The 24,338-nt window shown below is 44.2% G+C and overlaps 2 protein-coding genes across 5 annotated transcripts; both read right to left on the bottom strand.

The window, feature by feature from the left end:
• Nucleotides 1-10,126: 10,126 nt before the first annotated feature.
• On the bottom strand, nucleotides 10,127-17,033 carry LOC132076726 (nucleoporin NUP42-like). Its single transcript, XM_059478010.1, has 7 exons — nucleotides 16,918-17,033; nucleotides 15,323-15,572; nucleotides 14,576-14,670; nucleotides 14,189-14,265; nucleotides 12,245-12,331; nucleotides 11,049-11,133; nucleotides 10,127-10,909 (listed from the first exon to the last, which is right to left on the bottom strand). Exons 1-7 carry the CDS (start codon nucleotides 17,024-17,026, stop codon nucleotides 10,302-10,304), a joined length of 1,311 nt encoding a protein of 436 aa, XP_059333993.1. The 5' UTR covers nucleotides 17,027-17,033; the 3' UTR covers nucleotides 10,127-10,301.
• A 3,379-nt stretch (nucleotides 17,034-20,412) lies between these two features.
• LOC132084667 (nucleoporin NUP42-like) lies at nucleotides 20,413-24,183 on the bottom strand. 4 transcript variants are annotated; one of them, XM_059489923.1, is made up of 5 exons: nucleotides 23,884-24,183; nucleotides 22,958-23,029; nucleotides 22,383-22,469; nucleotides 21,312-21,396; nucleotides 20,413-21,172 (listed from the first exon to the last, which is right to left on the bottom strand). In XM_059489923.1, the coding sequence occupies exons 4-5, from the start codon at nucleotides 21,346-21,348 to the stop codon at nucleotides 20,574-20,576; spliced, it is 636 nt and encodes a 211-aa protein (XP_059345906.1). In that variant the 5' UTR covers nucleotides 21,349-21,396; nucleotides 22,383-22,469; nucleotides 22,958-23,029; nucleotides 23,884-24,183; the 3' UTR covers nucleotides 20,413-20,573. The 4 variants fall into 4 exon arrangements, with proteins under 4 accessions (XP_059345906.1, XP_059345880.1, XP_059345897.1 ...); XM_059489897.1 differs by having other exon boundaries at nucleotides 22,383-23,029; XM_059489914.1 differs by lacking the exon at nucleotides 23,884-24,183 and having other exon boundaries at nucleotides 22,383-22,465; nucleotides 22,958-23,134.
• Between the last annotated feature and the right edge of the window lie 155 nt (nucleotides 24,184-24,338).

Below are 24,338 nucleotides of genomic sequence, written 5' to 3'. Positions count from 1 at the left end.
TGCTTTTGCAGAAGTTTGTGTAGAGAAAGTTGGTGGACACAGGTTTTTTGCTAATAATAATTTGTAGAGATAGGGCTGAGAGCAGGCAGATACATCTTCAAGATACATCACAATCTTTAGTGAGAGCTTTAAAATTCAGTTAAAAAATTACTGGCCAGGGGGATTATAATGGACAATTTGGGCAACCAGAAGGCTATTTAATTCTATTTCTTATGTACCTGCAAACCATTAAAAAGAAGCAATTTTGTCCAGTATATGTAACCTTTTATTTACTTTTAAAGTCTCCAAATAAGCATATATTAATTTAAATTCTAACAGCATACAGCAGGTTTTCAAATTGAATAGGGTGAGAAATTTTAAAAGGTCATGGGAATAAAGACAAGACCTATCTGGTTAGCTAAAAGGATTCCTTTGATGTTTTTATCTTCCCAAGTTTCACTGCAATTAGGAACTGGCAAAACGAACTTGCTAATAGAGCCACTTAGTGCTGGAACCAGAGCAGTATTTAGCAGGCATAATCAGGTATCACTGCTTTGTACTAAGCATTTCATGACCATGTAATGACCATCCAGGCAGCCAAGCACAAAACTGCAGGAGCGTTTCATGTGCTCTTGTGGTTCTGCAGTACAGCCTTGGCTCAGCCAGCCTTCCACCACCCAGCTGTGGTGTCCTGCACAAATGCAACCCGACCTAGCACTTTCCTATTACCTGTATGATTCATTAACTGTGAGCAAAGGGTGCTCCTGTATTAACCCAAGCTCTTGTAGTAGCCACAGGATCAGCAGGGACTCTTGGTGAGTTCCAGTTTCACCAATATCAGCCCCTGGCGCAGGGAGAGGGTGGCAGCAGAGAATGAGAACGGGCAGTGTAGTTACACCTTTTTTGTATGGGTAGGGCAACGCTTTGGGGAGCCAGGACACAGAGAAAAAGGTGCACAGAGATGCAATCCACTCCCTGCTGGGGACCCAAGCAAACTTCCAGTGTCATCCTTTTCTCATTATCATTGTAAGGGACTTCTCAACACCTGCTTCCTCTCTTTTACCCTCTCAGGCTATAATGGGCCACAGCTGAAGCAGGCAGGAAGGAGGTTCTGTCCCTGGCAGTGAAGGTATTCCAGGAGTGATGCAAGAGGGATGAAGCCTTGATCTGCCTTCGTGCAGATTTGTGCTCTTTGCTTTCTCTTACACTTGAATGGGTGAAGTCTTGCCTGACAACTAAATCCCTATCAGGAGATGATGGAATATAAACAGGCAGAAGCTGCATCATGCTAGAGGACTTGTGATTACTGTTCAGTGGTGTTTCCTGTGAAAAGCCCATCTGAGCCATGCTCTGGAGTCTGCCCAAGCTTCAGTTTACTGGTGAGTTTAGATATTCTTACTCACACTTGGGTTGCCTTGAATGTTTTGGATGTTTTCAGGGGGCCATGGTTGCCCTCTGGAGTAAAGGAGGCTCCATATACTGATGCATGAACAACTCCAGTTTGAACAGAGACTCTTGGGGCTTCTTCAGCTTGCTGTGTGTGAGGGAAAAACACCTCTTATTGTCTGGATTTGTTCAGTCACAATCCCACTCTCCTGTACCTTAAGTCTTATAGAGTAAGTTACATTTAAGATTAGAAGATTAATGAATGTGCAAATTTCCTCAGCTGAACTGAGACAGCAGTTTCTTCAAAATAATCAGGATATGTGAAATGTCTTGAAAAACTTCTTGTGCTTTGGCAGAAATGCCATTCTCTGCCAAATGAAAGAGCAAGAAAATTAATATATTGTGTCATATGACAGGATAAAAGGTTAGTGATACACTAATGGGTTAGTGCACTACTATTTCTAGAAACTGATCAGAAGGGGAAAAAATTAATAACAATTGTTTTATTTTAATCAGATTGTTATTCCAGTTTCATTTAAGTGAAAGATCATTCATGGTTTCTGTTCCATCAGAGAAGCTCTTCTGCAATGATCCTGTTTTTCTCCTAAGCTCTGGGAGGCTGGAAACTTCTACAATGGCAGGATCCTAGGAATCCTGGGAGAGGGCACTTGAGGTCCATCTGCAAAACTCTTGGATCATGGATAATTTCATTGATTTCCATTAAGTATGAAACTGGCAGCAAGTTGGCAGTTCCCATGGTGAAGTCATGAGCTTTGGTTCTTTTGCATCTGAACTTACACAGCGCCTTGTTCCTTGGTTAACTTCATGTTTGAACATGGAAGAATCTTGCTTTGATACTTGAAACAAGATGGTTTTGAGCCACAGAATGTGTGTATGAAACCTAGTTTCCTACAGTTTGGTGCCCTTTGTCCTCTTTAGTACACCATTGAGGCAAAAGTCTGGTAAACTGCTCTAGATTCCAGATTTCTGTGTGTGCTGATCAGCCAGCCAGTTGCTAACAGCATTCATAGCAGCTGAGCTCAGCCTGCTTTTCCTTCCTTGCCAATTCTTACTATAGCTATGAGAATATGGTCATCTTTGAAAATTAATTTCCTGAAAATTTGTTGTGGGGTTAAAAAAAAGACTGGGACAGACAGAGGATCAGATGGAATGATCAAAACCATGTAATTTTTTTAGGAAACCTGCTAAAATTGAGTAATTTGGATATAAATCAGAAAGCATAATGCATTGGAGCTCAGCACTTTCCTGGCTCCCATGCTCTATGTCAGAGACTAAAACTGGTATTTGGGAGTCCTGTGATCATGGGGAATTTTTCAGATGGATAACAGCCAGCACCACAAGCCTGGGGCATCTTCTCTAAGGACGAGTCCACACTGAGGGCCTGTGAGAGCTGAGCAGAGCACAGGAGGTGCACAGTGTGCACTGGGCTTTGTGGCTTCTGAGTCCCCTGGCTGACCTCCAGGGCTGGGTGAATCATCACAGGCCCAGCATCAGAGGTGGGAATGCTGGAAAATGCTATTTATTTCCTCTTCCTCTACACCAAGTACTGCAATAGATACAGACTTCTAAGTAAATTATTTTGTATGCACAGCTATAAATTTCAATCACACACGCTCCAACAGATTTTTTAAAACAACAACAACAAAAAAAAAATCACATATTGTTCTCATGTACTCTTTAGTTACTTTATAGGACTCCCTCTGTTCGTGACTGTTTCTGTAATTGTTGGATGAATAAACCTTCTCAAAATAGATCATCGTAAGGATGGAATCTGTCTGGTGACCACTTGAGCAGAAGTTTGCTGCCAGAACCAGTTTCTTTCAGCTGTGATCACGAGTTTTTTTGTGCATTTATTTGTTTGTTCTTCCATGCTGTCTGTAGTATTGAGACACTCTGCTAGTATCTTTAATGTTATCCAATATTTTTCCAAAACAAGGTAGAAAAATACATAAGAAAAGGTCAGAGAGAGATCCTTGGTTTTTTTCAACAGAGAGGACAGCCTTATATGTCATCAGGTGTCCAACATGCCTTGGTTACTTCAGTATGGACCTATTACTGGCAACCAAATGTATTTCCTTCTGCAAGAACTGACTTAGATTGCTTTTGTTACTTGTATTGTGTGCTCTTAGATAGGTGCTGCTCTGAAGCTTTGCTGTGAAAAGGAGGATGGGCTTGTGTTTCAGCCATATAACTCAAAGTTAGAGTGTCTGGGTTTTTTTCCCTGACAGTATAATGAATTTCAGCAAACTTGCCTGCGTATTTTATGCCTTTTTTCTCCTGTCTTTTCCTCATCTTCTGTACAGTGATGCACAGAAGGGAAAAATAGGAGAAAGTTAATTTGATTGTTATCAGACACAAACAATTAAGCAGCTGTTTGCAGACAGACTACAGTCATTCCTGTGTGGAGCCCAGAGGTGTCTCCTCCTTTCCCAGGCTGTGCACCTGATGGATGAAAAAACGTGGTGCCCCCTCTGTCCCCAGGGCACTGAAGGCGTGGGGGACTAGAGCACAAGCCAGAAGGAAGGTACATCACTGCATCAGTGTTCTTTGGGAGGAAAGAAACCTTTAGATGTGTTTCAGACAAGTGCCTGGAGAAGCAGAAGCATTGTCCTGCCAGGATCAGGGCGGAGCTTTAGCACCCCTGAATTTCTAGATGTAGTAAGTGCAGGCAGAGACAGCTGTGTGGGAAGAACAGGCAGGAGGAGTTCACCAGTGGTTATAGAGCATGATCAGAGGTTAAGTGGGACTCATTTTGCTAGAAATGCCATGTGATAGGGAGTTTGAATATGTGAGCAAAGGGCACTGATGGGACAGAACCTTGAAACAGCGCCAGCAGGAAAGGCAGGTCATGCTGGAGCTGTATCAGCACCCAGGGCGATGCCCAGCCCTGCCTGGGTGCCCGGGCTGGCTTGGAGATGTCTCAGCTCATGAGCACCCTGCCCCAATATCATGGGAGTTCCCATGCAGGCTCAGGTAGAGGCAGAGAGGTGTGGAGAGGAGGGTTCCTGGTGGCCATTTCCCTCTGCAAAACCTGCACGGGGAGGCTGAGGAAGTCACTACTCCATGTGTGCAGATGCAGGGGACTTTGGGCAAGAGCTTGGAAGATTGGGAGGCACATGGGGCAGGGAGTATGTAGCCATGATATTTTCTGAAAAATCCTTTCCTTGTGATTTTTTCTCCTGGGAAGCTGAGAGACCTCAAATGTAAACATTGATTATCTGCTGCTGTGGAATGCAACAGGTGGATCTGTGATTGGCTTCATGTGGTTGTTTATAATTAATGGCCAATCACAGTCCAGCTGTCCGGACTGTCTCGGTCAGTCACAAGCCTTTGTGATCATTCCTTTTCTGTTCTTAGCTAGCCTTCTGATGAAATCCTTTTTTCTATTCTTTTAGTATAGTTTTAATATCATCTATATAATAAAATAATAAATCAAGCCTTCTGAAACATGGAGTCAGATCCTCGTCTCTTCCCTCATCCTAAGACCCCTGTGAACACCATCACAGGAGTAAAGAAATCAGTCTCCAACAAGTCAGGTAGGTTAGATAGAGTCAGAGATGTCTGAAGCAGACTCCAGGCAGAAGGATCTGCAGTAAAATTTGAAAAGGCTTTATCTCAAGTCAGGCAGGTCTGCCTGCAGGCTGGGGCTCTCTTTTAGGCTCTGCCAAGATCCTGGGGTGAAGTTCAAGCAGTGCTTCACTTTGCAAGGGCCTGTTGGCCCCCAGCCCATGGGAGCTCCTGAACAAGGCTATGGGAGAATGCTGAAGGCTCTCTTCTGCCCCAAAGAGTTCATGTATCCTGTACAGAGGGTTCTTCTTCACCTCATCTATTGTCTATTTATCATACAGGAACAGTAAGTGATAACAGCCTATTATTTTTGGTTGGTTTTTTTTTTTTAATGCAACCCATGGTTATACACTTTTATTTCAGTTTTATATTCTTTTAGTTCTATTTAATCATTGCAGATACTTCAAGAGAAGCCACACTTGCACAAGTAAACTGTAATAACAAAGTTTCATGTGCCTATAAAGAGTACTTTAATACTGAAGTGCATCACAAGCCAGAGATGCAGAGATGCTGGTCAGAAAACCACCACAGCATTGGGCAGCCTTTTCTCTGATGGAAAAGCTCTCAGAGATCAAAACTGTATCTCAGTCTCCTCTTAAATGTGAAGTGACATGGTTTTACATGCACACATGCAAATGTTGCTTGTTTGATTCACACAGGAGGGTTGGTTTATTTGGTATAATTAGAACTAGTTAGTTTGTAGGGCATATGCAATGGGAATATTTCATGTGACTTGCAAAGATAAGGCTCCATTGAAGAACAGAATGTTCTTCATTGATGTTACCCAGAATGCATTTAATTTGCTAAGAACTTACTGCCATAACAAAATAGAAATTCAGGTGGAACAGGATATAATTGATGCAGGTACTTTAAAACCACCAGATTGCATTTCTGATGACTGCCATGCAATTAGCAATGGACCAGAGCTGCTTGCTGGAAGGGGGAAGGCATAGAACTTGTTTCTTATGTCCCTCATGTACATGGTAAGAACAAATCCTACTGGCTCTGGAGGAAAGACAAAGCAATCCATGTACCTGAACAAAAATGTGCATCAGCCTACTGACATTTAAGTCTTGTTCTGCTTGCTCTTCTTCCCTCCATTTTAAGATCTGGACTTGTTTTTTTCGCAAGGGAAGTCAGTCCCACCAAGGAACCTGTTGTGCGATACTGGAAATTTGCAAGGGTGTTGGAGATTAAATAAGCATATTCCCTAAGGCTGAGCTGCTAAGAACAACTGTGGCTTTTTACTCAGCTGTTCTTAACAGGGGAACCAGGAAATTGCAAGTGAGAGTTTCAAGACCAAGAGGCATATTCACTCCCAGGGTTAGAGAGTTAACCTGCCTCTTTAAACTCAGCGAAGTTGTCTCTTTATGGCCAGCACCCTGAATCATTCCCAGGAGAGGTGACAGGCACATAGAGCTCCCTGCCCCAAATGCTCAGTGTTGCAACTCTGTCACTCTCTGTGAAAGTATTGCTGTATTTTGGTTCAAAGGAACTGATCAAATCTACTTGTGCTGACTGCTGCATCCCTGAGGACATGTGCTGTTAGTCCTGACAAGCAGGGACTTGGTTCTCATGTTTTGGTTGGCTTGGCCAACCAAAAACTTAACAGAGGTGTAGAACAGGACTTTTCCAGGTGGGAAACTTCCTGTCTAAGACAAGTCTGTGAAAGTAGCACAATATTCTGGTTACTAGGGAAGTCCTGTTTCCTCCTTCCTGAGAGGGCACCCTTTCAAAAAGACGTCATTGCATGTTGCAGCCTCTGCTTTCACCAAGCAGTAAATATTCAGCTCTCAAGTTCCCTCCTAAATTCTCATTTCCAATGGCTTTACTTGCACTCTGAATCTCCTTCTACTCATCTTGCAGCTCTCTGGCAGCTGCAGGCTCAGAGCTAAGCACAGCATTACTGTAGCTATAGGAGATTCCTACAGCTCAAACTGCATTTCCTGATCTGAACCAGCATGGCTTCAGATCCCGCTCACTGTCAGCACCTTCCTACTCCACAGGTTGCTCCCACTCTCTGAACACTAGTAGTCCAGTCTTTTCCTTCAGCTTCCATTAGGCTTATATTGGGTCAAATATAATTAGATAGCTACTTAAATTGATATCAATTTAGACAAGTTGTCTAAATAGAATTTGTGGTTTTTTCCTCCACTGTTGCTCAGGTAAATCTCTCTCTATCTTCTACATTAGGACATGGGAACTGGAGTAGAAACAAAAGCATTCACTCATAGATGTTTCTGATTAATCACTAACCCTAATCATGGTCACATAAACCTCTGAAACCTCCTAAATGCTTGTATCAAATGCCTTACTAAAAGCCAGTTGATCTGTCTTTGCAATCTCCTCAAATTATTTGTAACTGTCAACAAATGAAGTACCTTTGCTCACTGAGTTTTATTTTTTCCTCAGTCTGCTAGCAAATCCCTGGTGCTCTGCCACTAATCTGAGTGATATCACTTACCAAAACTGGAGCAAGTCCATTATCTGATTCCCTTGCTGACCTGTACAGCAAATTATCTGTACTTCCACTATGCTGCAGTAAGCTCACATTTCACAAATATTTTCTTACTTGTTTTCATCAGCTACTGCATGAGATCCTTATTGATTTTCAACCATCCCTCATTTCGAGTACTTTTTAAATAGATTTCCACCATTTCAGTCTTATCAATCTCAATTCAGTGTTCCTGTATTAATAGGATTTTCATATTCCTTTCCCTCCCCAGGCACATTTATGAAAGCTCTTCTTTCCTCAGCCCTCTGGTTGTTAATTTATTGTTGTGGGTGCCCTTAGCTTGTTCTCTGAGGCTCAAATCCACTCAGCTGATTATTTGCAGTCCATCTTCCCTCATTCAGTGTAAGGCTACTCTGCCACTTGTTGCTGCACATTGTGAAACTACAGCGCATGGGGCTACTGTGATCTTTCATTTTTAAGACCTAATTGTTTATAATGCTTTCTGAGGTTCCCAGGTTTCTTTTCTTTTCCTTCTTAGATGCTACATCACATGTTGAGACCTGCCAATGCTGCTAGTATGTGAGGGAAAAGGGCAGAGAAAATTCCATTTGTTAGATGCTGGGTTGCTTCCTCAGCTGGGGCAGCAGAGAGTTTTTCTCCTGCATACAGCCAGCCTCAAGTGCTGCTGTCTGGGGATTAATCCAGGATATCTTGAAAACCAAAACTTCATTCTTCAAATTAGTTGTTTGCACCACACTGCAGGAATTTCAGTGACTCATAAATCCTGTTATTTCAAAGTAAGGGAAGTACTTGAAAATATCACATGGAGCTTGAATGTTCCAGCCTATTTCACAAACCAAGATTTTCAGCTAATCAGGGGACGTTACACATCTTTGCTTGGACACCCACCTCATGTTTCCTGTTCTAAATCAAAATACAGTAAGTGACATCTGTGAGTTTGCTGCCACCCTATATATGTTTTCATATGCCAGACCATGATATTATCACTTTCTGGGGAGCAGCCATATACCAAACAAACAAACAAACAAACAAACAAACACAGTTGCAAAAAGGAGAAGTTTAAAAATGAAAGAATTGTAGCTAATAGAAGGTATTATTTAGCCTCCTCTGTGCTAACTTTGATAAAAAGTATACCAAAAGCAGAAAAGGAAGAACAGAAAAAAAAAAGAAAAAAGAAACACAGAGAAAATATTGGGATAGATTTCTTTGGTCTAATAAATTGTTGCCTAATTTCTGCAGTTTAGTGAGCCCCCTAGAGTAATATTATTCCCTTCTCTTCTGTTCTATCCTTATCCCTACTTCTGCAGCCAAACATGCAGCTTGCCTTTTGCCAGGTAAGTCACATCACACTGCTCCCTGCCATCTTTTCAGAAGCCCATTTGTGAAAACACCGAATCCTAGTACCTCTGTAACAGTAATTTTTTAAAAAAATTAAAGGTGAGGAGATGATTTTAAAAACAATGTTTGATCAAACTTTTTTATTTTTTGTCATCAGAATTAGGAGTACCTCACCTAATCTTTGTTTATTAATGACAATATGACCTAACACTTAAAAATTCCTTTCTTCCTCCAGGTCTCCATGTGTTAGAAGGATGCTTGAACATCTAGCCAATACTGTTTGGGTGTGTGCAGGAGAATATCCAGATTTTTATGGCCTTACAATTTTATTGTTTTTTAAAGCAAAATACTTCCATTTAAAACAGCACACGCTTGCTTTTAAGCCTGAAAAGCTCCTAGAGCAGTTTAACAGCAATAGGCTGCTGAGATATGCAACTCCTGCAATATCTGCTACACCTGCACTGAGCACACACTGAGGAACCTGGATCTCCATGGAGGCTGCAGTGTCTGCCCCCAGCCTGCCATTCTAGATGCTGTTCCAGTCATTCCCACTCTTTTAGCAAGCCAGTCTGATGGACCTGTGGCAGGACACACAACACAGGTGAAGTTTTATGTAGAAATGTTATCTACAAGTGTTAAAGAAACCACTGATTTAGTTATGTGTATCCTGAAGTAAACTTTTGCTTTCCTCTTAAAGATGAGGTCTGGTAATTATAGACTACTAAGGGGAGGGCCTGGTCAAGAGCAAATGTTCTCCTTCCCTGAGTCCAGGATATCCTCTGGAAGACTCCTGACTCCTGCTTTAGAGTATCTTGGCAACAAAACTGATCCCTTAACATCATGACTTCAGCAGAAGTAACATTAGTATATGCACCCATCAAGTGACAACAAAATGCCATCATTCACCATTGTTCCTTTCATCAGAAAGGCAGTTTTGCTTCTACTTGCAAAGTTTCATCTAAGAGGCACCAAAATAACAACCCATAAGCTCCTTCTGCAGGATGAATGCTTTCAGGGCTGCATATGACAATCCTGCAGCCTTGGTGACATCAAGGAATACTACTAGCAACAGCTGAGTTGTGTCAACTGGCACAGGAACTGGCTCCCAGGGGACAGAAAAGTGTAGTGTGGCACAGACCACACAGAGCCATCCCTCTCTCTCGACACACAGCCCTCCAACACTGCACAAACAATTCAAAGAGGTGTAAGAAAAGGGTGTCCAATAACAAGCGCTGTAACTGCATGTGTCTTCCTAGGGTTCCATTCACAGTAGGCTGTGAATACTTGAATGAAGTACTGTTTCTTTTGACAGAACCTTTTTCTAAACAGTGTTTCCCCAGAATTTCACAGGACAACAAATAGAAAGAAATACTCCATTTTATTTTCAACCGTTCATTTCTCAGGTGTAAAAAGCCTGTCCCAAAATAACCAATAAACTATAAAATACAAAGTCCACATGTTTATACTTGTAATTTTATTCCTGCAGGAGACTTGAGAAATGAAACAAACGTTAAAAGTGACATTTTATTTCATTTCAAAACATATTACTTCTGAATAAACTTAAAAGGTCAAAAGCATTTAAAAGTTCTACTGGTGGTGGCTTCAGAGGAATCTTTCCAATTGTGAACTCCTTTGCTTCAAACTGTTGCCACTCTTCCGCTGACAGTTCGCTCTTGGGAGTGAACAACTTGTCTGAGGCAGGGCTGGCGTTGGTGGCTGCAGCAGACGCTGAGGTGACAGGATGGGCAGTGGCACTGCCGCCCTGCCCAAATAAAGCTCCGCTCGAGGGCGAGCCAGAAGGGGCTACGGTGGCACCAAAGGCTCCAAAGGCTGCTGCAGGGCTGCTTGCAGAGCTCCCAGCAGAAGCACTGCCAAAGCCTGAGAAGCCAGAAGTCCCAAAGGCACCGGCTGTGGCAGCTGCTTTGAAGGAGAAGGAGGCTGCGGAGGGAGCGGCCGGGCTGCCAAAGCCGACGGACTGGGCTGTGCTGGGAGAGGATGCTGTCCCAAATGCAGGAGGATTTGCAGCAGCAGAAGAGCTCCCAGCAGCAGGGCTGCTCCCAGAAGATGCTGGACTGATGAGGCTGGAACTGGCTTTAAAGGAGAAATTGCTGGCACTGGTGCTGCTGCTGCTCACAGGAAAGCCTGCAAGCAGAGAATTGACAAAAAATATTAGAATTGGTACCCCAGGGATACTAAACAACCACTAAATTTCAAAGATGCAGCAGCAGCAGCAAACTACAGAAAATGTGTAAATGTTTTGGCTCTTAGCATGGGAACTTACTTGACAGCCCAAAGCCTGAGGTTTGCTGTCCTCCCATTCCAAAGGCAGGTGCTGCTTGAGTGCCTGTGGCCTTGAAAGCAGAGACCTGAAAAAATTCCAGAGACATACATGAAAACTAGATTCCAAAATAGGGAATTCTCTCTCAGTAGCTAGTTGAAACAGACCGAGTGCTGCCCAGTCCTACTGAACCCAGCTCCAACCATGCTCAACAGTGATCACTCCTCACAACTGCCTGTTCTTGCAGTGCTCTAAGGCCATACCTGCTCTTCTCTGTAAAACCCTCCAGAAATGCAAACCTGTAACAACTGATCGATTTTTGCCTGTCAGTCCATGACTTGATCCCTTCTGGGAGCTCTCATTCTCACCTCTTACCATTCCAGGTTGTGCTCTGTGACTGTATTTAGGGCACAGCTTTGACTCACTCTCTTCTCTGTCCTCAGCACATCTGTGTCTGTCACTGTCTCCTGTGGTAAAGCCCAAATCCTGCTTGTCCACCCTCAGCACTGAAGAGATCAAGGGCTGGGATCACATCACCCAACCTTCCCTGCACTTCATGCAGCCTGCACTCAAAGAGAGCCACTTCCTCTGCCTCCCTGATTATTTCATGTGGGCTTGAACTCAGGCATTTGCTTCTGCAAACCCATCTCCATTCACAAGTGTTTGTCACCTTCCCAGCACCAATGACTCTTTCTGTCTTCAAATGGTATCCAAAGGCTTCTCTCCCACCTATCCCTCAATTCTGACATTGGCCAAATGCTCCATTTATCCTAAGGTGTCTGGAGGGGAATTCTGGTCCAGTCTGCTGATCCTCTCTTGGAAAAGTCAACATCAGCACATGGGAAAAAAAGGCGTGGTGGGGATTGGCCTCTTCCTGGTCATGTACACAGCCAGATGCCAAACTGAAGCTCTGGTTGTTTGCATGGGGCTTGCAATGAGAGTATTCCAAAGCTGGGATCCAGCTGCTGCCTTGCTACCATGGAACAATCCCTATGCATGATTTTCCCCAGTTAACTGAAGGGTTTTATAATAGCACCTGGGATTCACTGATTTCTGGAGTCCTGAGAATATGCCCAGGTTGCACATCACAATTGCCACATCTCAGAAATCTCTTTTTAGCCACAATAAACATCTGTGTAAGTTACTTTATTAAAAATGACATTGGGCACAGAGACATGATGCCTTTTGTGAATACTTACCAAAGATGCTTTTGTGGATGCATTTAAACCTTTCAACTGAAGTAGCCGATTTTTCCATTGTAGTGCTAACGTTTGAACAGCATCTATCTGAAAAGGGGGAAATAAAAGCATGGTTTTATTATTTAAGACTTAAAAACAAAAGTGTCATCTGGCAACTGAAGGGAGAAAAGATATCTAGAATTAGAAAAGAAATTTAAGTAACCCAATAAGATATTTTCTTTCCTGAAACTTCAACGTGAGGAGCTGATGTCTTTGTTTTTAACAGAGAATTCCTTTAAACTCTCTTACTATTGTCCTTAAACCAACCCTTTTACTTTACATAGGAGTAACATTCAGACAAGTTCTAGGACTTTTCAAATCCAAGTTCTATTTTTTTCTGAATTAGATGCTGGGGGGGGGGGGAAATGAAACAAAACAAGATATGTAAGTTTTATATATATGAGAACAGACTCTACAATTTGGCCTTTCCACTTATGCACTCACTCACTAGGCTGAAGTCCTAAGATTTACCTTAGCTTCTTCCACATTTTTGGAAAAAAACCCACCTAATTTCAAACCACTGTAACTCAGAACAGTTCCATTGTATCATCCTAAAATAGTCACTTTTGATGAAATTACCTTCCCTAATTTAAATCAACCCCCTGAGTGTGATCCATCAGACAACTGCACAGAACAGTGCAGTAATAAATGGTATCTGTGTCTTGATAACTGTGATTTACTACTAAGCAAAAACCTAAAAAGTCTTCAAACAACCTTTCAGGAATTCCAAATGTGTACTTCCTACATTTATACTTAAGTTTAGCAACACACCTAATTTGATGCCTGGCCTAATTGAATTTTCTCTAAAACCTAGACAAGTAAAACACCTAGTGTCACAAATGCCTGCAAAAATTGAGTGAGTAATCTTTTCTGTAGACAAATTCCTTCATTTTTCAAAAGAGTCTTGTACCACAAACATCAATAATTCTTTTGTGTCTAGTCACATGTTGGAAGATCATGTTGCTTGGTATCTGCTCCTGTACAACAAACTGGAAAATTCAGATTTTGACCCAGTTTAAGAACAGAAACATGGAAAAGACATGCTGTACTTAAACATCTTGTAAGACAACTGTTTCATACAGTTATCATCTATACACTGAGAGTTAGAAAAACTTGCATTTACGGCTTTGATGAGATCACTATGTATTTATTTATTTAAATAGCCACAGAGAGCAGATTGTTTATTATTTGTTGTTTATTATTATTTTAATTGAAAATTTTAAAAAATATGGGTCTCTTGTCTCTAAAAATGTGATTCTGGTAAATCTAAACCTATGAAGCAAGAATGGTGACAAGAGCAATTCCTTCTGTAACACAGAACCCAGAATAGGAAAGAGTGCAATGTAGTTTGAATTAATTTGAATTACTTGCATCTGTCCAACAGCCTAATTTCTTTCCTGGCACAACAATAAACTGTTAGCTTCCTTGGTATTGACAGGACTACAAGGGAGGAATGATATATACACACTGCGAGATGTTTTATATAAAAACATATGCCTTACTTCCAAATGAGTATATACATATCTGTTTCTAGAAAATAAGTAGCTGCTATTTTCATCATTAATTCCCTGCAACAAAGGTATGTAAAAGAACAAGGCCAAGTTCTATTTAAAGCACCAAATAACCACCTATAACAATCAAACTGCCTAATAGTGTATAAGGCATTAAACTTTTGAGACAGGATTCAAGTAACTTCTACAAATAACACACAGGAGCAGGGACAAGATTCAGTCAAGGAGTGTCTATTATTGCATTCACTTTGATGCACAGGAATTGAAAAATATTTTGACATTCTGATAATTTCCTAGAGTTGGAGATAAATGAATCAGGAGTTGCCACCTGAAGAACAGCAACAAGTCCTGTCCAAAGAGAGTCCACACCAGCCAACATTTGATAAATACTTACATAATTCCCAACTATATTGTTTGCTCTGCTGTCATAATACTCCACACGCAGCTCTTCTGGTGAGACATCTGAAAAGCCTGCAAGGACAGGAAGAGTCAAAAACCTACAAGAAAAGAGACTGATACTTCCAACTGCCCTCTACAGTTATGAGGACATGGACCTTGATACATTGTCTCTCTTAAGAGAGTTAGAGACAAAAAAAACATCCATTAAAGAGTGTCAGAGGTGTGAACGTCCAAACTGAATCTTCCCTCCACTAATATTACTTTCTGTTGTATGACAAGGCAAATCATCACCTTGCAAATGGTTGCTCAGAGGTACAACAATGTTGCAAGTCACAGAAACATCCTCAACAGCAGCAACACACAACACTGAAAACGTACCTACCTGAGACATTCGGCTTTTCTTTCATTGGTGAGTAACATGAAAATATCCATTGTCCAGAAGATTGCCAAATTTCCATGTCTTTCACTACACACTCACTAACAAAAAAACCAAAATCACAGATGAAGGTGAAATTGCATGGTCAAACCAAAAATGCCAGTAACAACCAATTCAAACAATTGGTCAGAGCTGAAAACCTGCTACCATGAAAATCAAGTGTTTTCTTAATGTAATCTTAAAAAAAAAGTAGTGGAAAGTGTTTCCAAAGCCTTGCTTCTTTGGGAAATCACACTGCTGCTTCTCAGTACCTGCCTGCAGCTGCTGGTCACTTGTAGCTGACTGTAACATTCACCGCTATGAAACCAATAGTTCTGCTGTTGGCAGAAAGATTTGTTGTCTTAAGTGACAAAAAACAAAGTAAAATAATTCATTTGTATAAGGGGCTTTGATTTCTTATTTTCAAGCACTGAAATCTGTTTCCTTGCTTATCTTCCTGATCACAACTTAAATACCACACCATATTACTAATATCACAGTTGACTGTCTGCCCAGCCCAGGTGCCAAACAAGGATCACTTCCTCCCCATGCCAGCATCATTCCAGAGACCCAAATGAAGTGATGCTCTCTCTGGTTCTTCCCACATCCCAGCTTTCTCCCCACGATCCTGTCCTCTGCATTATCTGTAGGAATTCAGTGAGCTTTCAACCTGCTCATTCTAAATGCTTCCAGTAAGACAGGACTGTAACTTACAGAAGTCTCTCCTCTTCATCTTTAGAGCCATCAGCAACACTCTGACTGCTGGCTAAGGCAGAGAACCTGTTCTGTGAAAAGTCTGCATTTCTGCTGCTACCTCCTGACGATCCAAAGTCAGAGGAGCCAAAGAATCCTCTTCCGTGATCTCTGCTGCCACCCCACGTATCAGACTTGAAGGAAGATGGCTGGATAACGTTGCTGTATCTCTGGTTAGAGGCACCCCATCCTCCTCCTCTTCCGCTAGTACCTGCCAATTAAAACAAACAAATCAAACAAAAAAGCAAACAAATTTTTAATCATTAAGATATGAATCAATATCAAAGAAAAAAGTAAGTATTTAACTGTAACTAGTCTTAGAGTGGCAATAAAATGTTTGAAATTAAAACATAGTTTTTTCCTAGTAACTTAACCTCATATTAAGTCAGCTTAACTAGTGAGTTACCCAGGATAGTTCTCAAGTCCTGCTTCTCAAACAGAACAGTTTGGGTTGGAAGGTGCCTTTAAAAGTCATCTAGTTCCATCGCCCCCGTGCCTTAATGAGAGAGACACCTTCAACTACATCACTGTGCCAACAACTCGTGGCACTAAAGACACTGGCTCAGTTTTGCTTAGGTTGTTTCATGAAGTAACTACCCCAGGAGAAAAAGACTGAATTGAATGCACTGTAAGTTTATGTTAGGGGCTCCTGCCTCTGTAGCTCCAGCAGGGGCTCTGCTCCAGCACAGGGAGCTCCTGAGTTTCATTTTGATACCTCGGACACACCTGTGTGTGTCGTTACAGGCAAACCCCGACCGTCCTTCCAGCAGGAATAAGGACAACTGCCTGCAGAGAGTTCCTGCCATGCCATCACTGCAGCCCCCAGCTCTCTGTCATGCCCCTTTCCTTCCCAAAGCTCCCACACACCCAGAGCAGATGGGAATGGAAACAGCCTTCACTGGGTACAGCTGCTGGAAACTTGCTCGCTGCTCATGAGAACAGTTTTCCAAGCTGTTTTCCTACTGCCTTGCGGCACATCCCGCAGCCACAGAATCACAAGATCAATTAAATCAGAAAAGAACTCTGAGACCATCGAGTTCAACCAAACATCACCTTGACCAAACAGACCTCTGACCAAACAGCACCGTGTCAACAAGACCATGGCACAAGTGCCACATCCAGTCCTTCCTTAAGCACCTCCAGGGACAGTGACTGCACCACCTCCCTGGGCAGTCCATTCCAATGTTCGGTCACCCTTTCTGTGACTGCCCAACCAACCCTCCCGTGGTGCAGCTCACGGCTGTGTCTCCTGGTGTGCTGGGAGAAGGGACCGACCTCCCCCTGCCCACAGCCTCCTGTCAGGCGCTTGTAGAAAGCGATAAGTCGCCCCCAAGTCTCCTTTTCTCCAGGCTAAACACCCCCAGCACCCTCGGCCGCTCCTGACAGGACCTGTGCTCCAGACCCTCCGTCAGAGCTCAGCTCGGCGAGTGCGGAGCCAAAGGCTGCTGCCGACACCCGCCAGGCCCGCTCTGCTCGGAGCAGCGCCCGGGGCGGGCAGCGCCGCGTCCCCCCGCCCACCCGTCCCGTCCCGTCCCGGCGCGGAGCAGAGCGGGTACCGTGGGCCGGGGGCGGCCCGGGGCGGCCGGCGGCGCCGCGGGGGTGCTCGTTCCAGCAGCGCTCCCCGAAGCGGCAGTAGCCGCGCAGGAAGAACTGGCAGACGCCCATGGCCGCCCCGCCGTCGCGCGGCTCTGACGCGCCGGGCGGGCGCCGGGCGGGCCCGCGGGTGGGGCCGGGCCGGGCTCGGCCCCGAGCAGGGCCGGCGGGAGGCGGGAATAGGCCGGCGCATACATCCCGTCAGAGCTGGGGATAGCGCTGTAACCAGCTGCTGGTAAAACCAAATGCGGATTTGATTTGTGCTGCGCAAACCTGCAGGCGCGGACACGGTAAAATAGCCGCCCCTCGGCTGTGACGGGTCCTGTCTCACATAAGCTCCACACAGCCTGCGCGGTAAAGCGCTTCTGTGCTGTATCGCTGTATCTTTACGGGTAGACCAAGGGGTGTATAGCCCACGGCTACAGAATCAGCAGGGTCGGAAGAGACCTTTAGGATCACCCAGTCCAACCACCAACCTATCCCTACCACTGCAATCCACTAAACCACATCACCCGGCAGATCCAGGCACCGCTTAAACACCCCCAGGGATGGTGATGTTGTCTGCAAAAATTGGATTAATTACCCAGTGAGAAGCCAATAATTACACATTTGAAAGACTTTATTTCACAGTTGCACAAGCCCGGGTGCTAGATGGTACTCCACAAATCAAGCACACCAACTATCAAAACTTTTTCTATTTATACATTTTAGCAAACAAAGGAATTAGCCTTCATTAGCTACAAGTTACACAGCTCTCTTACTAATTCGTATTCTATCTTCTATTGGTTAATTGTTCTCTCACTTCTCATGTCAATTAGTCCTCATGGTCAGTCTTTTTCTTCTTGTGGGCCCATGGGTTTCTTGGGTTGGTGGTCCATGAGCTGCTGGTTACAGATCCCCCTGCTGGAATTACCTTTTACCCAGCCAGAGCTGGTTTCAGCACAGTTGCTGAGTTGTTTTTATTCTTTTCTTCCTTATCTTGAGGGTTCGGACAAATATTCTTGTGGCATGTAAATTCTGCATTCTTTGTGTCCATTATCACTGGTAACTCCTTCTTCCCAAGCTTTGTCAACCTCACCCAGGGCTGAAATCACTGAAGCATGTCCAGCCCTGAACCCTAACAAGGCAATTCTACCTACAAATAATTTGTTTTTCTAACACATGAGCACATTTAGAGCTTGCCAGCTGCTATCTCTTTCAGGGATTAAAACTATCTTCTTGTTGATTAGGTTTGAAAGTATATAAAGATCAGGCATTAAACAACATCCTTTCTTAGGAAAATCGTACTACATATTGCAACAGTGACTCCACCACCTCCCTGGGCAACCTATTCCAATGTCTGACCACCCTAACAGTGAAAAACTTTTTTCTAATATCTAACCTGAATCTTCCTGTCTTAGGTTAAGGCCATATTCTGTAGTCCTCTCACTGTAGGTACAGCATAGCTCGGAGATGTTGAGCTGTTGCTGTCTGAAGTGTATAAAAGTGGCTGGCTGGCACACAGAGGCTGTGCTACATTTAGGGATTCACTGCCCATGTGCACAGCCATGTAACAAAGATCTCTGTACATCAGGCATGGCATCACCAGCCAGGCAAGGGAGGGATTGTCCCGCTTCGCTCTGTGCTGGGGTGGCTTCATCTCAAATCCTGGGGCAGTTTTGAGCACCTCAGGAGAAGAATGATATAAAGCTGATAGAGAGCATCCAAAGGAGGGCAGTGAAGATCAAGAAGGGCTGAGGGGAAACTGTATGAGGACCAGCTGAGGGCACTTGGTTTGTTCAGCCTGGAGAAGATGAGTTGCAGTCTACAACTTCTCAGGCAGTAGTGGGGCAGGCACTGACCTCTTCTCACCACTGACCAGTGACAGGACCTGAGGGAATGGCCTGAAGTTGCGTCAGGGAAGGTTTAGGTGGGGTATTAGAAAAAGGTTCTTCACCTGGAGGCTGGTTGGGTGCTAAGAAAGCTCCCCAGGGAAATCATCACAGCACCAACCTGGGTGTGACTCTTGGGGATGGTCCTATGCAAGGCCAGGAGTTTGACTCGATGATCCTTGTGGGTCACTTCCAAGTCAGGATATTCTATGAACTCTACTCTGCATGCAAATCTGCTTCTTGCACCCAGTGGAATCCATACTTGGGAGTTCTGGGTGTCCAGGTGGGATGGCCAAAAGCCTTGACTAGACCATCTTGCTTCCTCTGGCAATGGAGAATTGGATGAGACAGAACTGCAGCATGTACTGACCAGCTGATCATGGACTCCATCAAATCCTCTCCAGTCTCAAGGTGCAATGCTGCAGAGAGACTCAAGTAAGTGCAAAAAGGGGAATAGAATTCTTGGATCAGTAGGTACACCAGTGTTCCTCTTTCAAATGGTGTATATTTATCAGTGTAACTAGTCAGGGGGACTGGGGTTGTGTAACTACTGAAGGTCTGGACCTAAGGGTAAAGGAATTGCATAACCTGAATGTTATTAAATTAAATGATGGGAACATGCCAATGCCAAATTCTTCCCCATAGGATCTAGGATGCATCCCCAAAAGCTGGAATGTGTTTAGAGGAGATCCAGTGACTAAAGATAAATGAAGAGATATTGTCATCATGAGTGGCCACTTTATAAATTGCAGTATTGGGAAAATGTGTCACTGCACATTAATATTATTTTACAGTGGATGTTGGAAAAGGGGATGAGGTTTTATGTGCAAATGTTACTTCCCTTCATTCCACACCCCTAAAACAGCAGGGTGGAGATGGATAAAGAGGATACAGCTCAAAATATAGAGCACAGACAAGCAGTGGGGTCAGAGCATCAGCCATTTTTTTTCTGGACATGTTCCTTGTACTACTTTTGATTTTTTGAATTGGAAATGATCTGTTGGTTCATAATGAGAGAATCCTGAAGGAATGTATCAGCTTTTGGAAACTATCATGCTGACTCATAGCCCTAATTGGTGAGATATGTAGGTTATATTGAACCCCTTTTTAATGTGGATGAGAAGAGAATGGTATGAGAGAAGTCAAAAGGATAGGCAGGGGTTTTGGGCTCTGAAATGGCCCCTCCTTCTGACCTGAATCCATGCGCCATTTGTGGACAGGAAGGGTCAACTTAAAGATGTAAACATTAGGATGCTGGAAGATTTTGATAATTAGTGAAGGGGACTGGAGGAAATTATACAGGCATCCCTCACAGATCATCTAGTTTCAGTAAAGTTGGGGAACAAAACAACAGATTATTGACCGACAGCAAAGGCACACATTCAATAATAACTATCAGTAAGGGCTCACCACAAAATTTACAATATCAATTGTTAGGGCAATGGGGAAAAAAGCTTTTGTGGCCAGTCCTACATCCCACTGACTGTACATTTGGAGATAACACATTGATACAAGAGTAGGTTTTAAATATCTGACTGAAACATTCTTTCTTTTGACACCATATTTTTCATATAGTCTTTGTACAGAATTTCACAGGACAGCATATAGAAGGAAATGTTCTATTTTAGTTTCAACAGTTCATCTTTCAGATGTAAGAAGTCCATCCCAATACAAGGTTCAAAAGTTTATACTTGTGCATTTGTTTCTGCAGAAGAGAACTGAGAAAGGAAATAAAAATTAACAACATTTCAGAATAAACTGAAAAGGTCAAAAGCATTTAAAAGTTCTACTGGTGGTGGCTTCAGAGGAATCTTTCCAATTGTGAACTCCTTTGCTTCAAACTGTTGCCACTCTTCCGCTGACAGTTCGCTCTTGGGAGTGAACAACTTGTCTGAGGCAGGGCTGGCGTTGGTGGCTGCAGCAGACGCTGAGGTGACAGGATGGGCAGTGGCACTGCCGCCCTGCCCAAATAAAGCTCCGCTCGAGGGCGAGCCAGAAGGGGCTACGGTGGCACCAAAGGCTCCAAAGGCTGCTGCAGGGCTGCTTGCAGAGCTCCCAGCAGAAGCACTGCCAAAGCCTGAGAAGCCAGAAGTCCCAAAGGCACCGGCTGTGGCAGCTGCTTTGAAGGAGAAGGAGGCTGCGGAGGGAGCGGCCGGGCTGCCAAAGCCGACGGACTGGGCTGTGCTGGGAGAGGATGCTGTCCCAAATGCAGGAGGATTTGCAGCAGCAGAAGAGCTCCCAGCAGCAGGGCTGCTCCCAGAAGATGCTGGACTGATGAGGCTGGAACTGGCTTTAAAGGAGAAATTGCTGGCACTGGTGCTGCTGCTGCTGCTGCTCACAGGAAAGCCTGCAAGCAGAGAATTGACAAAAAATATTAGAATTGGTACCCCAGGGATACTAAACAACCACTAAATTTCAAAGATGCAGCAGCAGCAGCAAACTACAGAAAATGTGTAAATGTTTTGGCTCTTAGCATGGGAACTTACTTGACAGCCCAAAGCCTGAGGTTTGCTGTCCTCCCATTCCAAAGGCAGGTGCTGCTTGAGTGCCTGTGGCCTTGAAAGCAGAGACCTGAAAAAATTCCAGAGACATACATGAAAACTAGATTCCTGTTCTTGCAGTGCTCTAAGTGCTCTAAGACCATACCTGCTCTTCTCTGTAAAACCCTCCAGAAATGCAAACCTGTAACAACTGATCGATTTTTGCCTGTCAGTCCATGACTTGATCCCTTCTGGGAGCTCTCATTCTCACCTCTTACCATTCCAGGTTGTGCTCTGTGACTGTATTTAGGGCACAGCTTTGACTCACTCTCTTCTCTGTCCTCAGCACATCTGTGTCTGTCACTGTCTCCTGTGGTAAAGCCCAAATCCTGCTTGTCCACCCTCAGCACTGAAGAGATCAAGGGCTGGGATCACATCACCCAACCTTCCCTGCACTTCATGCAGCCTGCACTCAAAGAGAGCCACTTCCTCTGCCTCCCTGATTATTTCATGTGGGCTTGAACTCAGGCATTTGCTTCTGCAAACCCATCTCCATTCACAAGTGTTTGTCACCTTCCCAGCACCAATGACTCTTTCTGTCTTCAAATGGTATCCAAAGGCTTCTCTCCCACCTATCCCTCAATTCTGACATTGGCCAAATGCTCCATTTATCCTAAGGTGTCTGGAGGGGAATTCTGGTCCAGTCTGCTGATCCTCTCTTGGAAAAGTCAACATCAGCACATGGGAAAAAAAGGCGTGGTGGGGATTGGCCTCTTCCTGGTCATGTACACAGCCAGATGTCATGGGGCTTGCCATGAGAGTATTCCAAAGCTGGGATCCAGCTGCTGCCTTGCTACCATGGAACAATCCCTATGCATGATTTTCCCCAGTTAACTGAAGGGTTTTATAATAGCACCTGGGATTCACTGATTTCTGGAGTCCTGAGAATACGCCCAGGTTGCACATCACAATTGCCACACCTCAGAAATCTCTTTTTAGCCATAATAAACATCTGTGTAAATTATTTCATTAAAAATGACATCAAGCACAGATACGTTGCCATTTGTGAACACCTACCAATGCTGCTTTGGCTACTGCATTTAAAGCTTTCCACTGTATCAGCCAATTTTCCCACTGTTCTGCTAACAGTTCAACAGCATCTATCTGAAAAGAGAGAGAAATAAAGTGCATATTTTTATTACTGGGGAAGGCTTTAAAAAATAAAAAAAAAGAAAAGTGGTGTGTCAACAAAAATATTTGGAATCAGAAAAGAAACTTCACTAATCCAACAGAGGAATTTTGCTTTCCTTCCATTTCTAGGGGAAAAGATGAACTTTTTGTTATTAATACAGGATTCATTTAAATACTCTTACTGTTGCCCTTATATCAAATTTTTATGTCTTTACATAAAGAGCAATATTACATTGGACATTCTGAGCCAGAGATCTCAGGCAAAAAGATGATGGTATGGTAGACCATATGGACCAGCTGCTTTTTTGGCATTCTCATTGGTGCACAGGAATTGAAGGATATTTTGGCATTCTGATCATCTCCTAGAGTTGGGAGATAAGTCAAGAGTTGCCACCTGAAGATTGGTAACAAGTCTTATCCCAAAGACTGTCCCCATAAGTTATCATTTTTAAACTGCTTACACATTTCTCAATTATAGTTTGCTGTCATAGTACTCCAGGTGCAGTTCTTCTGAAAGAAGACATCTGAAAAGCCTGCAAGGACAGGAAAAATCAAAAACTTCCAAGAAAACAGATTAATACTTCTAACCACCCTCCATAGTTACAAAGACTTGGTACATTGTCTTGTCCTGAAATAGTTACAGTGGGAGACACGAAGGATTCATTACAGAACTCCAGAGGCGTAAAACGCCCCAGATGAATTGGCAAACGCCGGCTCTTCGAGCACGAATAAAGATAGGCAAGCGCTGCCTTCGGCTCTCCGTTTAGTGCCTCGCCTTCCGAAGCTGCCCCACACCGAGGGCGGCGAGAATGGGAACAGCACGCAGCTGCTGCCGCCGCTCCCGGCAGCAGAGATGCCCGGGCCGCTTTCCCACGGCCCCGTGGCCCATCCCGCGGTCCTTCAGCCAGCGCACAATCCTGGGAGTGCCGAACCAGAGGCTGCCCCGACAGCCCCAGCCGAGACCCGCCCGGCCCGGCCCGCTCTGCTCCGGGGCTCCCGCCGGCAGCGGCCGCACGGAGCGGGCACCGGGGCAGGAGCGGGAGCCGCCCAACGTCCCGCCGCGCTCGGGCTCGGAGCGCCGGGGGTGCGGTGCCCGCAGAGCGAAGATGCCCCTCCCGGGGCCGGGCCCGAGCCCCGCAGAGCCGAAGGACGATCGCGCCCGCCCCGCGCTGCCGGGGACTATTCACCCCTGGCGACAACGGGGGCCGCGACTTTAAAAGCGGATGCAAAACAGATAAAAGAGCCTGTCCAGTCCAAAAAGCACACAGTTCCCTTCAGAATTCCAGTAGTGCGGAATCAAAGAGTGGAGACACCAGGGACATGTTTCGTGGCCAGGAGAAGTGAAAAGGCAAGGGTAAACAAAGAAAGTCGCACACCCTTCACTTACTGCTGAATAAAGAAGGGAGCTGCAGGAACCACAAAGGAGGCCGTGAGTGCATCTAGTCCTGTCTGTACAGGCAGAGTTGTCAGGATGAGGAAGGAAATGAGGATCAAGTCTACAAAGAAGTACTGACTTTGAAAAACCAGGATTTACTTAGGAGAAGCTGGAGGAACTTCAGAACTAAAACAGAATAAAAATCCGCAGCACAAGCGAGGTAGAGGCAGGCAAGCACCAAATTTTGAAGTTAACTCACTAGTCTCATAGAACCAGACCTGAAAAAATCAGCAAGTTAGAAGACAGGCGACAAAACTACAATGCAGCTATGAATAAACTAGCACAGGAGCAGGACAGATGTCATTTGTATAGTTTTCCAGAACTGGCAAGAAGCACACAATGTCGATGACACCCAAAGCTTGAGAGGCTGGACTTTGAGGCTGTGTGAAGAAATTTACCATCATGTG

This window comes from Ammospiza nelsoni, chromosome 1 (assembly GCF_027579445.1).
Source record: "Ammospiza nelsoni isolate bAmmNel1 chromosome 1, bAmmNel1.pri, whole genome shotgun sequence".
Classification (NCBI taxonomy): Eukaryota; Metazoa; Chordata; class Aves; order Passeriformes; family Passerellidae; genus Ammospiza; species Ammospiza nelsoni.
The sequence above is the reverse complement of the archived record's forward strand: the minus strand, read 5'-3'. Positions and strand labels throughout refer to the sequence as shown.